At 53.6% G+C, this 13,751-nt stretch overlaps 2 protein-coding genes across 2 annotated transcripts in view; one reads left to right on the forward strand and one right to left on the reverse strand.

The window, feature by feature from the left end:
* PIN1 (peptidylprolyl cis/trans isomerase, NIMA-interacting 1) overlaps window positions 1-1,843 on the forward strand; it is an 11,138-nt gene extending 9,295 nt beyond the window's left edge. Inside the window, exons 3-4 of the mRNA XM_006898759.1 lie at window positions 917-1,027; window positions 1,734-1,843. Coding sequence (XP_006898821.1) covers window positions 917-1,027; window positions 1,734-1,843 — 221 coding nt within the window. The remainder of the gene's footprint in view (window positions 1-916; window positions 1,028-1,733) is intronic.
* Window positions 1,844-6,653: 4,810 nt separating this feature from the next.
* OLFM2 (olfactomedin 2) overlaps window positions 6,654-13,751 on the reverse strand; it is a 110,964-nt gene continuing 103,866 nt past the window's right edge. Inside the window, exons 5-9 of the mRNA XM_006898832.1 lie at window positions 11,716-11,865; window positions 9,573-9,719; window positions 9,129-9,348; window positions 8,693-8,799; window positions 6,654-7,331 (exon numbers count right to left, since the gene is read on the reverse strand). Of these exons, the coding sequence (XP_006898894.1) occupies window positions 6,654-7,331; window positions 8,693-8,799; window positions 9,129-9,348; window positions 9,573-9,719; window positions 11,716-11,865 (1,302 nt within the window). The remainder of the gene's footprint in view (window positions 7,332-8,692; window positions 8,800-9,128; window positions 9,349-9,572; window positions 9,720-11,715; window positions 11,866-13,751) is intronic.

The raw sequence follows: 13,751 nt of genomic DNA on the forward strand, positions 1-13,751 counted from the left end.
TGAAATGCTCAGTACTTAGAATGCCGTCTCCCATCCTCTGCGGGAGCCCATTACTCCGTCACCCTGTGTTCGCTGCTCCCTGTCAGTCCTCATCTCCCTTCACCTAAGGGAGAATTGGGGCTGCACAGAGGGTGAGTCCAGGGCTCAGCCAGCACATCCTCTCGAGGACCCAGTGGCCTACAGGGTGTCTGGAGCACAGTCCACTGGGAGGACTTTCTGTTCTTTCTGGAGGTCTCCTGGGCCACCTCCCGGCGCCTTAGTGAGCACCTCTGCTTCGACCCACTGTCAGCAGAGAGATGGCTGAGGCCCATAGGCTGAGCACTTGGCAGTCCTGTGGTTGAACTGGACTTCAGCCCTGGCCTCCTGTGTTCTTCTGGACCCCTCTGAAAACTGGTCCTCAGCTGCCCCAGGGCCCTGAATCCCAGCCTTCTTTGGGTGCAGCCTCCCCTTGCTCGCCCTGCCATGCCCTCCTCTCTTCCATCACATTACATGTGTGTGTTCACAAGTAAGAGTGTGTGAGAGAGCAAGGGACTGGGGGCTGTGAGACCTCATGCTGCCCGTGATCCGGCGTGGGGTCGTGTGTGCACACAGCAGGGTGCACATCGTGCGGGTGTGCACAGATCTTTGTAGCCCAGCTGTGATGGGTGTTTGCACACAGCGTAAGGGAGAAGTGGTTTGTGACTGTCGGTTAGCGTGTGTCTGGAAGGACTGTGTGCCTGGGAAGCTGTAGGAGCAGGTATGCATGGTGTTTGTGCACACAGTGTCCACAGATGTGCGGCCAGGCAGAGGGGCACAGCACATTTCTGAAAGTGCTGCCCATCTCTGATGCCCTCCATTCCTGAAAACCTCCACCCCATCAGGCCCTGGCGCCTGCACCCGCCTGGCTGGGCCCTGATGCTCTGTCCCCTGTCTGCAGGCTACATCCAGAAGATCAAGTCTGGAGAGGAGGACTTTGAGTCTCTGGCCTCACAGTTCAGCGACTGCAGTTCAGCCAAGGCCAGGGGAGACCTGGGTGCCTTCAGCAGAGGTGTGCAAGGAATGACCATCGCCAGCCATGGGGGGAACTGACTCCCTGTGCCCACGAGTGGGACCCTCCCAAGGGTTAGAAGTTGGGCGGGACGGAATTGGGCTCCTACGGGGTGGCCACAGTGGCACATCCTTTTGGGTCCACTAGGTGGCAGCAGTCCCTTCCAACTGCAGAGGCTGCCCTGCTGGGGATGGAGTGGTGCACAGTGGAGAGGGGAGCAGAGCCTGGGTCCCTGTGGGCTCATTGCCGACTGGGGGGACCTTTAAGATAGCTCCTGTGATCTGCTTGGGCATAAAGCTGCCCCCCGCCCCCGAGAGCTAACCTCAGGCTAGATGAAGCCCTGGCAACGGCCTATCTAGTGGGTGGGGCACAAGGCTGGCTCCGCTTCCCTCCATCCCTGGGCCACCCCTGAAGAGGCAGGTGTGACAGATGATGTGGCAGGGGCTGGGGAGACAAGTTTGTCACTGCAGTATGTCTCTAAGTGCAGTAGCGGCAGCAGCTCTGCCTGCCATTTCTCATGCTGTCCTAGGCTTCCCAGGGCCTCCTTAATGGCCCTGCCACCCCCGACTGGGCTGCACCAGCACCATGACAGGGCCGTAAACAGAGTGACAGATGAGCCCATCTGCTCACTCTGCCCACCCTGGCCTCATCCTAGCCAGCTGGCCTGGCCTTGGCCCCCACCCACCGTCCCTCGTGGTTCTCCCAGGCCAGATGCAGAAGCCGTTTGAAGACGCCTCATTTGCACTGCGGACAGGGGAGATGAGCGGGCCTGTGTTCACGGACTCCGGCATCCACATCATCCTGCGCACCGAGTGAGGCGAAGGCAGCTGGGCCTGGTCTGCAAGGCGGGGTGGGCAGGGCGCTGGCCCACCCACTCCTCCTCTCTGCTCAAGTCACACAGTATTTATTGTTTCCAAAATGGCTTGGAAGGGTTCTTCAAGACCTGGGGTTCTGGGGCCCTTGTCTGCCCACTATTGGGGCAATCCCTGCTAGGCTCCCCTCTGTATCTTAAGGAATTGACTTCAGAAAGGCCGTGGGCTTGGGGGGATGGGGTCTCCCAGACAAGGGGCAGTTAGTGACTGGTCCTCGCAGAGGAGCCCAGACAGCTGGGCCTCTCCTGGCCGCCCCCTCCCCCAGGTCAGGGCGGGGGCAGGTGGGCCTGGAGTGGTGGTTTAGAGTTAGGCCTTGTTCCTCTATTCATTTGCAAAAGCGCAAACGCTTGATTTGGGGGTCCTGAGTGCCCTGGCTGCAGGCGCCCCTCCTAGGGCCATTGCAGCACCCTCCCCATCCTATATTAAATCTTAGAACCACTGCTCTGTTGTCCTGTGTCTCATTTCCACCCTGGTGGGGCATGAGGGGACACTGTGGGGTGGAGAGTGTCATCTCCTGGGTACCCAGGTATCCAGGCTGCAGTTCCCTCCCCTGGGAAGCAGCCCTTCATCAGGGTCTGGGAACATCGCAACCAGAATCTTCCCTGCTGTAGACTAGCAGGAGTGCTTGCTGTGGGGACAGTGGGGGCACACCACCCCCAGTGTGGAATTCAAGAAGGCAGGGGTCTGTCTCTACAGCTCCTAGTGCTACAGATCAAGGCTGGAACTGGGGGATAAGAAGGGGGTCCTGGGAGAGCCAAGTAAAGACCTGCCCTGGGGGCTCCTGTCTGCATAAGACCCCCTCCACCTACCCTACACCTCCCCACACAGCCTGCTCTTCAGTTAGAAGTAATCACACTCCACACCTGGAGCCTCTTCCCATCACCACTAACGCTTCTGGCAGGTGGATCTTAGGTCCAGCTGCCAGACCCTGCATCCTCCATGGATGCTGTTACCATGACAGCAGGGGGCCCGAGGCTTGGAGGGGAGGGGTGCTACTTCAGGCACCTCAGAACAAGTCTCTTGCCCAGTCCTCTATGGGGAGGACTGTGTTGGGATCATTTGGAGTGATGGTCAAAGAGTAGGGGGGGCTTCCTGGGTGGGGGCTGGGGTGTGCTGATGCTCTGGGCCTTTTCCTAGGTACTAGCGGGATCCAGTGGCCTGTCATCATTCCTTAGCTGCCCGTGTGCCAGGACCTGGGCTCAGGCTGGGAGTTGGATGCAGCAGTATTGAGGGTGTCAGTGTGTTGGTTCACTCTGCACTCCTCTTCACCCCACCCACGCCCTCGGTGCAGACCAGCTGCTGTCATGGGATGTTGGGCTGCAGGGCTTGGAGATGGGAGCAGAATGAAGCCCTGCCTAGCACAGCCCCCAGGGAGGCCTCCACAGGGCTGTTTCCACCACCTCATAAACAATCACCTTGCCCAATCCCATCTGGCTGGCTTCTGAAGCAGTCGCTGCGCTGCCTGCCGCCTGCTGCCTGCCGGCGTTTGTCATTAGGAAGGTTTAATGAATTTCCTCTCAGCTCTGGCAGGGTGGGAAGAGGTGGTGGGTTGACTGCACTCCCAGACAGGATTTTCTCCATTGCTGACAGCAGCCCCATTTACACCCAGTGGCTGGGGGGCTCTAGAATGATCCCACACCACCTGGTGCTGTGAATGGTTGGAGAAGGGTCACCAGGAATGGGCCTGGGCAGCATGCAGGGCCCCAGAAAGGGCCAGGTCCCCCAGGAGCTTCCCCATGGCTGTGGGGTGCAGTGCCTGACCACCTGTGGTGGTCTCCACCCTGGCACCGGGGATGCTGCCACCGTGCAGCTACCCTTGTGGTACCCTTTATGGATCTGCAGTGGCCAAAATATTAATCAGAAAGTTGCTGTAGAATAAACATGCCCCCAGAGCCCACTCAGTGTCCAAGTGATGCATTATTAAGTGGCTGTGGTTCCTCACCTGCTCCACATTCCTGCCCGCCCGTTCCTGCTTTGAAATTGACACTGTAAATCCCAGGCATGTTGACAACGTAGTCTTGTCTGGTTTCCCTCTCACTGGGTACCTCTCATGCCAAACACCACCCCTAAGAGCTGCCTCCCAACTGCCAGGGAGTCCCTGGGTGGTGCAGTTCGTGCATTCAGCTAACAGGATGGTTGGAGGTTGCAGTGCACCCAGACGCTGCTTGGAAGAAGGGCCTGGTGGCCTCCCTCAAAATCTGCCATTGAAGACCCTGTGCAGGGCCATTTGTCTGGCAGGCTTAGTCACCAAGCATTGATTCTGACTCAATTGCAGCTCGTGCTGGGGTCATAGGCAGTCACCTAGGCATTTGTGACCAGTGAGACAGCTGGTGGGTCCCTCAACTTGAGATAGTACAGTTATTCCCTCAGGTTGGATATTGGCTTCCCATGGTAGCCACATCCCTGGTGAGAAGTTATCAGGGGTCAGCTCAAAACTCAGAGGGCAACTGTTCTCCCTTCAGAGGAGGTGTGGGGGCCCGTTGCCTATTCATCCCTGGCTGGAGCAGAATGTAAGGAGTCCCCAAGATGTCACACCTCTGTGTGTGTGTGTGTAAAAGGAATGCCAATAAGTGATGTGACAGACATATCCTCATCCAGTCCTCTTGTCCCTGGGAGGATGTGGAGCTCCAGATCTCGGTATTCTAAACAAATAATTGTTTAACTTCAAAGCCTTCAGGCTCCATATCTTTGGGAAGATCCAGCATCAGAGCAGTTAACTGCCTCCCCCAGCAATCAGCCTCTATAGAAATGTTAAGTTGAAGGAGGGGATGCAGCCCCATTTTTATTTAAGCAGGTAGGGAGCAAAGTGCCTCTCAACGTGCTAATCCAAGAATCGATTCTTTTTCCCTGTCAAACTTGTTAATTTAAATGGAAATTAATTGCTTTTCTTGAAGATTTCTGTAGAAATTGGTTTTAAATGAGTGCATTAGGCAGTCACATTTATTATTCATTGGTTTCGTTCCCAATATGGCCTCGGTGTCCATGTTCCCGGAGATCCCAGCACGGAGCGGAGATGATTTAATCAGGGAGCCATTAATTAGAGATGGGGAGGGGGGAAGGGACCACCTCCATCAGCAGGGTGGGGGCTAGCTCTGCTCATGATGTTTCTGATCCAGATTCAGTGGGGGGACCACGAATGGGGGGGAACATTGAGGGTCAGTCACAATGCATCACCCTATCACTGTATTCTTGGCTGTTACTCAGCCACGGGAGGAAAATTTGACCCCAGAAATGACTCTCTGCCTGCTTGTCCTCTTTTCCACTGCTGTGCACCGTGACACCACCCTGGCCCTAGCCTTGCCTTGTTAGTACCACCAGAGCAATCTAGTTAACAGACCCCTGTCTTTTTTTTCTGTGACACCAGCTCCCTTTAACCACACATCTAGACCTTAGGATTTGACTTGTCCTGACACCCTTTCTGCTCTCCTGTCATAGGCAGAGTCCATTTCTGCCCTTGTCCCTCCCAAATAGGTTCCAGGCAGAGAGTGTAGCTGTGTCTCCTGAAGGTACTGGTGCTGTTGGTGCACCCCAGTGAGCCAGAACCAACCCAGAGCTGACCCAACCGCTGAGTTTTCCGAGACAGTAAATCTCATGGGAGGAGATTGCCTATCCTGCTGCTGCAGAGCAGCTGGTGGATTTGAACCCTCTGCCTTTGGAACTGCAGCACAGGTTCTTACCACTAACCTGAGCTGCTTGAAGGCACTACTAGATGCATCTTTATATGGTTTCTAGTATTTTGTTAGTAGTTAGATGTGACTCACTTAAAATGATTTTGAAATTATAAAGAGGGGGAGGGGAGCCTATCCAAATACTTAAAAGCAGCCAAATTGTTAAAAACCCATTAAAAAAAAGTTGCTAGACTGCTCTGAAATGTACCAGTGAAATCAATAAGTGAAAACCCGGTGATGGAGAATATTCATTTGAGGCCAGTTTTCATCGTTGTGATAAACTCCTCGGTTGTTTTGATCAAATTGCTTTTAAACAAATTGTTTTCGATCGAAAGTGTTTTGGATTGGGTCTCTCCACCCATTTTTTCCAAAGGACTTGCCCTAAAGAGGGGTGATGGTCATTCCCCATCCTCCAAAGCTTGTTTCACAAACCAGAATCATGGAATAAGGGACCCAGCTCACTGGAAAAGAGTCTTCAGCTTGGAGGTAGCTTAAAGCTGACCTGCTAATGCTCCCCTGCCCCTACCAGACCCCTGTTGTGTGCTGTTGGAACCGGCTCATCGCTGACCCTCCAGCGGGTTTTCAGAGGCAGTAAATCTCACGGGAGCAGACTGCCCATCCTTCTCCTGCATTGGACTCAGCAACCAAAGAAAGCATCAAATGTCAAAGGTCCCGTTTATTCCGGCAACCCCAGAAAGAAAAAGTTAAATAAAAAAAGAAGAACACATCCATGCACTCAACTCCTTTGAAGGGGGTGAGGGGCAGAAGGGGTGGGGAAAGCAGAGAGGGAGAGAGGCCAAAGGTAAGCAGAGATGGGGACAGAGAACCCGAGAGTCAGTGATAGAGGAACATTAAAAGAAAAAAGAAAATGCAGACAAATGGAGTATCAAAAGGAAGGATCAATAAAGGAGAAGGGACAAAAGATTTAAAAAATGGATAGAAGTAGGCAGAGAACCAGGGCTCAGCAGAGAGGCAGGGAAGAAGATGAAGTGTAGGGAAGGAGAGGAAGAGAGGTACTTGGAAGGGGTACAGGCAGAGTGGCCCCGCTGGCCCTGGTGTGGCAGCCTGAGCCGAGGCAGGCAGGCCCTAGGGGTCCCCGGCGGTGCTGATGACATGGAAGAGCGTGACGTTGTAGAGCACCTGGTGGCCGTTGTTCCAGGTGTAGAGCGCTCTCTCCCGGGGGTTGTAATCCAGCATGGAGATGTGGGAGTACTGGTTGTGGAAGGGCACGTCCGTGTACTCGTAGCTGGACGTGTTGGTGAAGTAGGCGAAGTAGACCTTGGCCCCTGCCAGGTGGGAGTTGGTCACGTAGAGCACCCCGCAAATCATGAAGGCCTCGCCGGCGCTGCGCTTGGGGTAGCCGGTGTCCCAGGAGCGCAGCACCTCGAGCGTGTGTGGGTCCAGGCGGCTGACCACTATGTTGCCCGCGTTCTGGTTGGTGGTGTACACGGCCCAGAGCCCGCTCTCGTCCACCATGAAGTCCATGTCCGAGAAGCCGCCCCACGAGTAGGGGAAGGTGTTGTTGTAACCGGCGCCCGGGAGGCTCCGCTGCACCAGCACCGAGCGCGAGCGGAAGTGGTACTTGACCACCACGTTGCTCTGGTACTTGTTGTAGAAGAGGGAGCCGTTGTACACCACGTGGCCGGTGCCCGCCCAGGGCTGGGGCAGCAGGTGCTGGATAAAGTTCTGGCCTTTGATGAAGTCCCCCAGGGTGCGGAACTCCAGGACCCGGCGGCCTTTGTAGTAGCCATCCATGTACCAGACCTGTGAGGAGACAGCCACTGGTCACCTGGGAGACCACAGCCGGTGACTCGGGGGTTCCCCCATCTAGATGGGGATCAACAGTCAACCATGGTCAGTCACTAAGTCATCGCTACTTAGTGACCATTCAGGACCAAGCATAGTCCTGTTGGATCAGAGGTCCTTTGGGTCAGTGAGTGCCTTGTAATGGACCCTAAGTGGTTGGTGCTTGATCTGTAGAGGCCTGGGAGATTGCAATCCCTAAGTGGATTCATTTGGCTCAGAATTTCACTGGTCATTGGGCACTGAATGGTAAGACAGCTACTGGGTGCTAAAAGGTGACTTGAAATTTTTTTTTTATTATTATCATTTATCATTATTATCTGGAGAAAGGATGAAAGTCACACAAGTGTTGAGGACTTTCGTTCATAGGGTCGCTATGAATCACCTATGACTCGATAGCACTTAACAACAACAACAACATTATTATTATTATTATTATTATTATTTGTGTGTGTACTGTCAAATCAGATCTGATTGGTACAGGAGGAGATTGTCCCTCCTTCTCCAGTAGAGCATCTGGTGGATTCGAAGAAGTGACTTGAATAAACTGCCCACAGGTAACTCCTGCAGCCATGACGTGACCTGGTGTGCCATCATCAACATATTATTTAACATCGTGAATGCCCTTACCCGCTGCTGGCTAGAGGGCTAACAGGCTTCAGCGCTGATATTATCATGACAGTTGTGAAGATGAGGAAACATTTAAGGAACCTGGCCAAGATTTCCACAGTTAAGATGCAGTGATACGTCTTCATAGAAATCTGATCCCAAGCCTAAGCTTTTAACCACTTGAGTGGTTAAAACTACCTTCCCCATAATCCCTGGGAACCTAATAATCATAATGGTGGGTGGCCAGTTACTATACTCACTCTCTCTGATAGTGGCCCACCATTGTCAGTCTTAGGAGGGTCACTGTTGGCGGACATTTACTTCCTGGGGGTCACAGGTGACAAGCCATCATGACTGTAGAGGTCACTGGAAATCTGTCACTGCGTGGTGAGAGGGGGAAGGGGTCACAGTCACTGGTGGTTACTTAGGGGGTGAACAGTCATTGGGGGCTGGTCCCTGGTGTGCAGTCACCATCTATACACAGTCACTGGAGGTCAAGAGACAGGCATTCACAGGGTTGGAAGACTCTTGGTCACTTGGTGATCACTAGATGGTTAAGGGAAGATCTAAAGGCCTGGGGGAAGGGGGATCCCACAACACTCTGACCTGCAAGTGAGCCACTGGAATGACTGGAGTCACTTTGCAGTCACCAGCCCTGACTTTGCAGTCATCAGCTCTGTCCCTCCCACACTCTGGGCCCTGGGGCCACTCACCCGACTGTCCGCGCTGGGGGCCATTGTGTCAGTCATCCAGGAGCCGAAGCGAGACCCCATGGCCCGAATGGTGATGGGGTTGCTGACCCCTGTCAGCTTGCCACAGCCTGGAGGGCAGGAACAGGGGGAACGAAGGTGGGGATGGAAGGTGTTCCAGGGAGGCAGGGCGAAGGTGATGTGTTAGCAAAATGAGAGGCGTGAGGACCAGGAGAGAGGAAAGGTCCAGGTATCGGGGCCCATATGGAATCAGGTTGGGAAGGAGGAGTTGGAAGGGGAGGGTCAGGGCCATTCCCAACTTCTAGGTTCAGGTCTGGTCTTGGGCAGGGAGATCAGGGATTAACGTTTAGAAGTTAGAGGTCTAATTATGCCCAGATTGAGGGCACACCGTTTGTACTGGGGATGAGTACGGAGACCAGGGTCAAGAGATAGGACATACCCAGCTTCTGGGCACAGGCGTGGAGCCGGGCCTCCAGGGCCATCACCCGCTGCTGCAGGTCCTCGTAGCCGTAGGCCCCCATCTCTTCCTGGATGGCTGCGAGGCTGCTGGAGAGATTCCTCACCTCCTCCCGCAGACGCACGATGGTCCGAGTGTCGGCCTTGTACTGCTCCAGGACCAGGCTCAGGGGCAAAAGCTCAGTCATCCTGTCCTTCAGCTCCTGCCCGCCAATATGGAACCGTCACAGATGCTTAAGCTCACTGTGGACCCACGCCCAGCATCTTTTGGTCCCTACCTCGTCTCTTTGATGCAGACACGACTCACAATATTTGACCCACACTGGACTATAGATTCTTCCGTCCTGCCCACCCTCACCTAGTCCCCAATGTGACCCTACTCTTGGAACAAATGATCTCTGAAAAAAAAAACAAACCCCAAACCCACCTGGAAGCTCTTGGCTGAGAGGGACCCGTCGGCACCCCGGAGCCTCGCATCCAGGCTCCGCATAAGGGTTTCCATGCTGCGTACATACTGGAGGTCTCGATACGTCCGCAACTCCAGGACTTCCATGGACTGGGAGACGTTCTGAACCTAGGGACAGAGACGCTAGGGAGGCAGAGATTCCTTCCTTACCCCGTTTCAGGGGTGCTATAGATGAGGCCAAACATGAGGAGCCTCCAAATGACACCACAATCCATCCATGTCTCTCCGCTTAGTCTGGCAACCGTCACCAATGCCACCAACAGTACAGCTACCAAGACCAATGCTAGCCCCACAACACCACTACCAACAACTCCACTTCCTCCCTTGTTCCCTGCTTTCACCCCCAAGGCCAGGAGGAGCTTTGAAAAACGACAGCATCATTCCCCTGTTCTGTTTACTGTGGTGTGGAGGCTCTGCCCCCTCACCCATCCTCCCCGCCTTCATAACACTCAGGCCACCAGCCCACCTTCCCTCTCAGACTCTCGCCCCAGGACCTTTGCACTTGCTGATCCCTCTTCCTAGAATGCTGTTCTCTCTCGTTTCCTCTATTGGGTGGGATCAGCCCTTAGAGAAGGACATCATGCTTGGAAAAGTCAGTGAAAGAGAGGAAGACTCAAAGATGTGGATTGACAGAGAGTGCAGCAGTCGGCTTAAGTGCAGTGGAGATGGTGAGGGCGGGGCAGGAGCCGGCGGGGTGTCGGTCAGCTGTCCATGGGGGTCTCTGCACATTGGAGTTGACTGGGCAACACCTGACAACATTTATTCATCTTCCCGTGAATGGCTGTATCTCGTCCTCACGCTTCACCTCCTCAGAGAGGCCTCCCTGACAAATTCTGTTTAAAAGTAGCAGCTCGCTCACCCTCTCCTTGCTGTTGTTGTTGTTAAGTGCTGTCGAGTCGTAGGCGACTCACAGCGACCCTATGAACGAAAGACCTGGACACTTAAATAACTTTCGTCGTTTCTCCATGTTCATAGAGTTTCTGGAGGCAAGCTATTTTGGAAGTGGATGCCACTCCTGCTTCCAAACAATCTCCGTACATGATCATTTTATTCACAGCTTAACCACTACCTCGGATGTTCTTCCTCATCTGCCTCCTTCAGGTGAGACACATTAGAATCTTGTCCACACCTGACTGACCCTCCAGTGCCCAGCACTGCCACAAAGTAGATGTTCCACGGCGAGCTCTGGTGGCCTTGTGGCAGGAAGCCTCGCTAAATTCCAGAGGTGCACCGTTCAAATCCACCAGATGCTCTGCTGGAGAAGGAGGGACAATCTCCTCCTGTACCAGTCAGATCTGATTTGAGGGTACACACACACAAATTAAAAAAAAAAAGTAGATGCTCCACACTTTCTGGCTGAATGAATGAACTCTGATTCCCTCAGTCTGGCTTCTCCCAGCCCAGCCGGTGGGCCCTGTACCTCCCTCCTCCACTGAGAGTGATCGTGGAAATACACTGACTTGTCAACTCTCACTAGACACTGTGGGTATCAGTAGTCCAATCAATGCTCAGGCCTAAGTTATCAGGGAAAGTGGTCCCGGAGCCATGGGTGGGGTCGGAGTTTATGGGGTCAGGGGGGTGGGTGTGTGTTTAAGTCTCTGGCACCACCCAGTCTTCTCTCCGCTACATGTTGGCTTCCTCTGTGGGTAGATGCTGGGAACTGATGGCCGTTCTCCATAGCGACCGCAGAGCTGACGAATGGGCCGCTCAGCTGGACAGCAGCAAAGACTAGTAGATTGCAAAGGGCACTGGCTCAGCCATGGAGGGTAGAATATATGGGGAGCACTTTGCATCCAGCACCGTGAGAGGAGGAAGCAAGCATCCCACACAAGCCTCCTGGGTAGAGGCCCAGACTCCTCCAAGAGGCACAGAACTCCTTCCTGTGCAGACGGATCCTGGCACATGGGGCACGCGTGCACAGAGAGGCTGGAGCTCACATCTGAGAGACTCAAATGCTGCTCCTGGGGTTCACCTTCCTCCCCCTAACTCAGCTTTTCCTCCAAAGAGCCCCGGTGATCCCATCTGGCCCAAGTTGACCTAGGCAGGGTGGAGGGCAGGAACTGTGAAAGGGGCCCCGACCCCTGGGGCCCTGGTGGGCTCCTACCTTCTCCATGAGCTGCCGCAGCTCTCGACTGCGGCCGTCACGGGAGCAAGTGCTCTGTGCAGGGATGACGGCGGTGCAGATGCATTTCCCATCAGGGGCCTGGGCTGAGGTGTACAGCTGCCAGCCTTCCTCCGGGCTCTGAAACAGGGTCTGCAGAAAGGTTGTGTCAGTGTCAGAGAGAGAGCAGCATCCCAGCGGGGCATTTGCCCACTCCACTGGGGACAGAGGGAGCCCAGGGACATGATGGCTGGAATGTGCTGGGCTCTGTGCTCAGTTTCTGGGAGTTCACACCATCTGCACGCAGCCCCATTTTCCAGATGATAAAACTGAGCTCTGAAGGGGTTAAGGGACACAAGGAAACAACGTAGAAACAGTCTCTCTCTCTCTCGTCTCTCCTCTCTCTCTCTTTCTCTCTCTTGTCTCTCTCTCTCCTATCTCATCTCTTCTCTTCTCTTCTCTTCTCTTCTCTTCTCTTCTCTTCTCTTCTCTTCTCTTCTCTTCTCTTCTCTTCTCTTCTCTTCTCTTCTCTCTCCCCTCCTCTCTCCCTTTCCCCTCACCTCTCCATCTCCTCTCTCCTCTCTCTTTGTGAAATTTAAGCCCTTCCACGAGATGGGATTCGTTCTCTCACACACCTTCACACTCATGACTCTGCCTTCATGACACTGTGACTGTTAGAACAGGCTCACTTGAAATCACCCCCAGCTCCAGACCCCCCCTCTCCACTCCCCCAACCTGTGAGGACCTCACTAATGTGCTGTCCTCTCACCTCTGAGAAGCCCAGGCAAGGGAATGACACAAGGAATACAGAATCCTTTCTGGGCCCTTGATTAGAAGGCATCACCTTTAGACTCCAGAATTAAACTCAGGCCACTTTACGCCAGCTGGATAACTCAGTGATCAGCTGTGCCCCCTGCCCCAAAGCCTCGCTCCTTAGAGCACTGATGATCTGACCAGGTGTGCTGGGAAACATTTTTTTGTGGCCAAATACATTTGGCATTGTGGGTAAAACAAGTTCTTTTAATGCAGGACTTATCAGAGCCTTTGAAATGCTAACATGGATGGGGGGACTTGTGAAGCCATCAGTTTCCAAATTAAACAAAAAACACAACAACACACACACAAAAAAAGAAAAAACAAAAACAAACAAACAAAAAAACACAACAACGCACACCCCAAACCAAACCCTTTAGTGATCAACTGTTCTGGGCCAGGCATGCATAGGACCTGAGGCAGCAGGGGCTTGGAAGGAGTGAAGAAGGCATTTAGTCATTGACTCATGGAGCTGGTAGGGGAGATAAACATTAAATACATAATATCTTACTAGGACCACATATTGCAGGGGGTGCAGGGGCTAAGGAGAGGTCTTATCTAGACTAAAGGGAGATAGCTCACGAGATGCCCAAGGCAGCTGAACTTGAGGGATGAGTTGGTCAGCAGGGGGAGAGGAAGGGAACTGTGGTCACCCCAAACTCTGACACTATCTAAAGGGGTCTTGGGACACAGTTCAGAAAGCTCTGAGTTTCTCCCCGGATGGCGAACCTAGATCCCCTTGATAAGGCCCTCCTGAACTTCTCCCAAATCTACTAGAGCCAGGCATAGTTCTCAATCCCTTTGTTTTTAACAGACAATGATGATTTCATGTCAACAAATAAGTCTAAAACTCCTGATGTGGTCAGCCTTGGAGAGGGGCATCAAGCTTGGGAAGGTAGAACGTCAGTGAAAGAGAGGAAGACCTTCAACCAGGTGGACTGACACAGTGACCGCAGCAATGGGCTTGAGTGGGTCAGAAAGAATGAGGCTGGCCCAGGGCAGGACAGGGTTCACCAGGTGTTATGAGTTGAGTATTGACGGCACCTAAGAACAATGTGGTAACCCAGTGACAGCATTGCTCCGGAGGTTGGAATCCACTAGCCCCTCCCAGGGAGAAAGATGGGCTGTTTCCTCTTATGCAATTTACAGGCTTGGAGGGTCTAGCTATGAGTCAGAACCAGCTGGACAGCAAAGAGAGAGAGGGAGAATGTGGCCAAAGAGCTCTG

This window comes from Elephantulus edwardii, unplaced genomic scaffold (assembly GCF_000299155.1).
Source record: "Elephantulus edwardii isolate Elephantulus edwardi_28Jun2011 unplaced genomic scaffold, EleEdw1.0 scaffold00237, whole genome shotgun sequence".
NCBI classification, from domain to species: domain Eukaryota; kingdom Metazoa; phylum Chordata; class Mammalia; order Macroscelidea; family Macroscelididae; genus Elephantulus; species Elephantulus edwardii.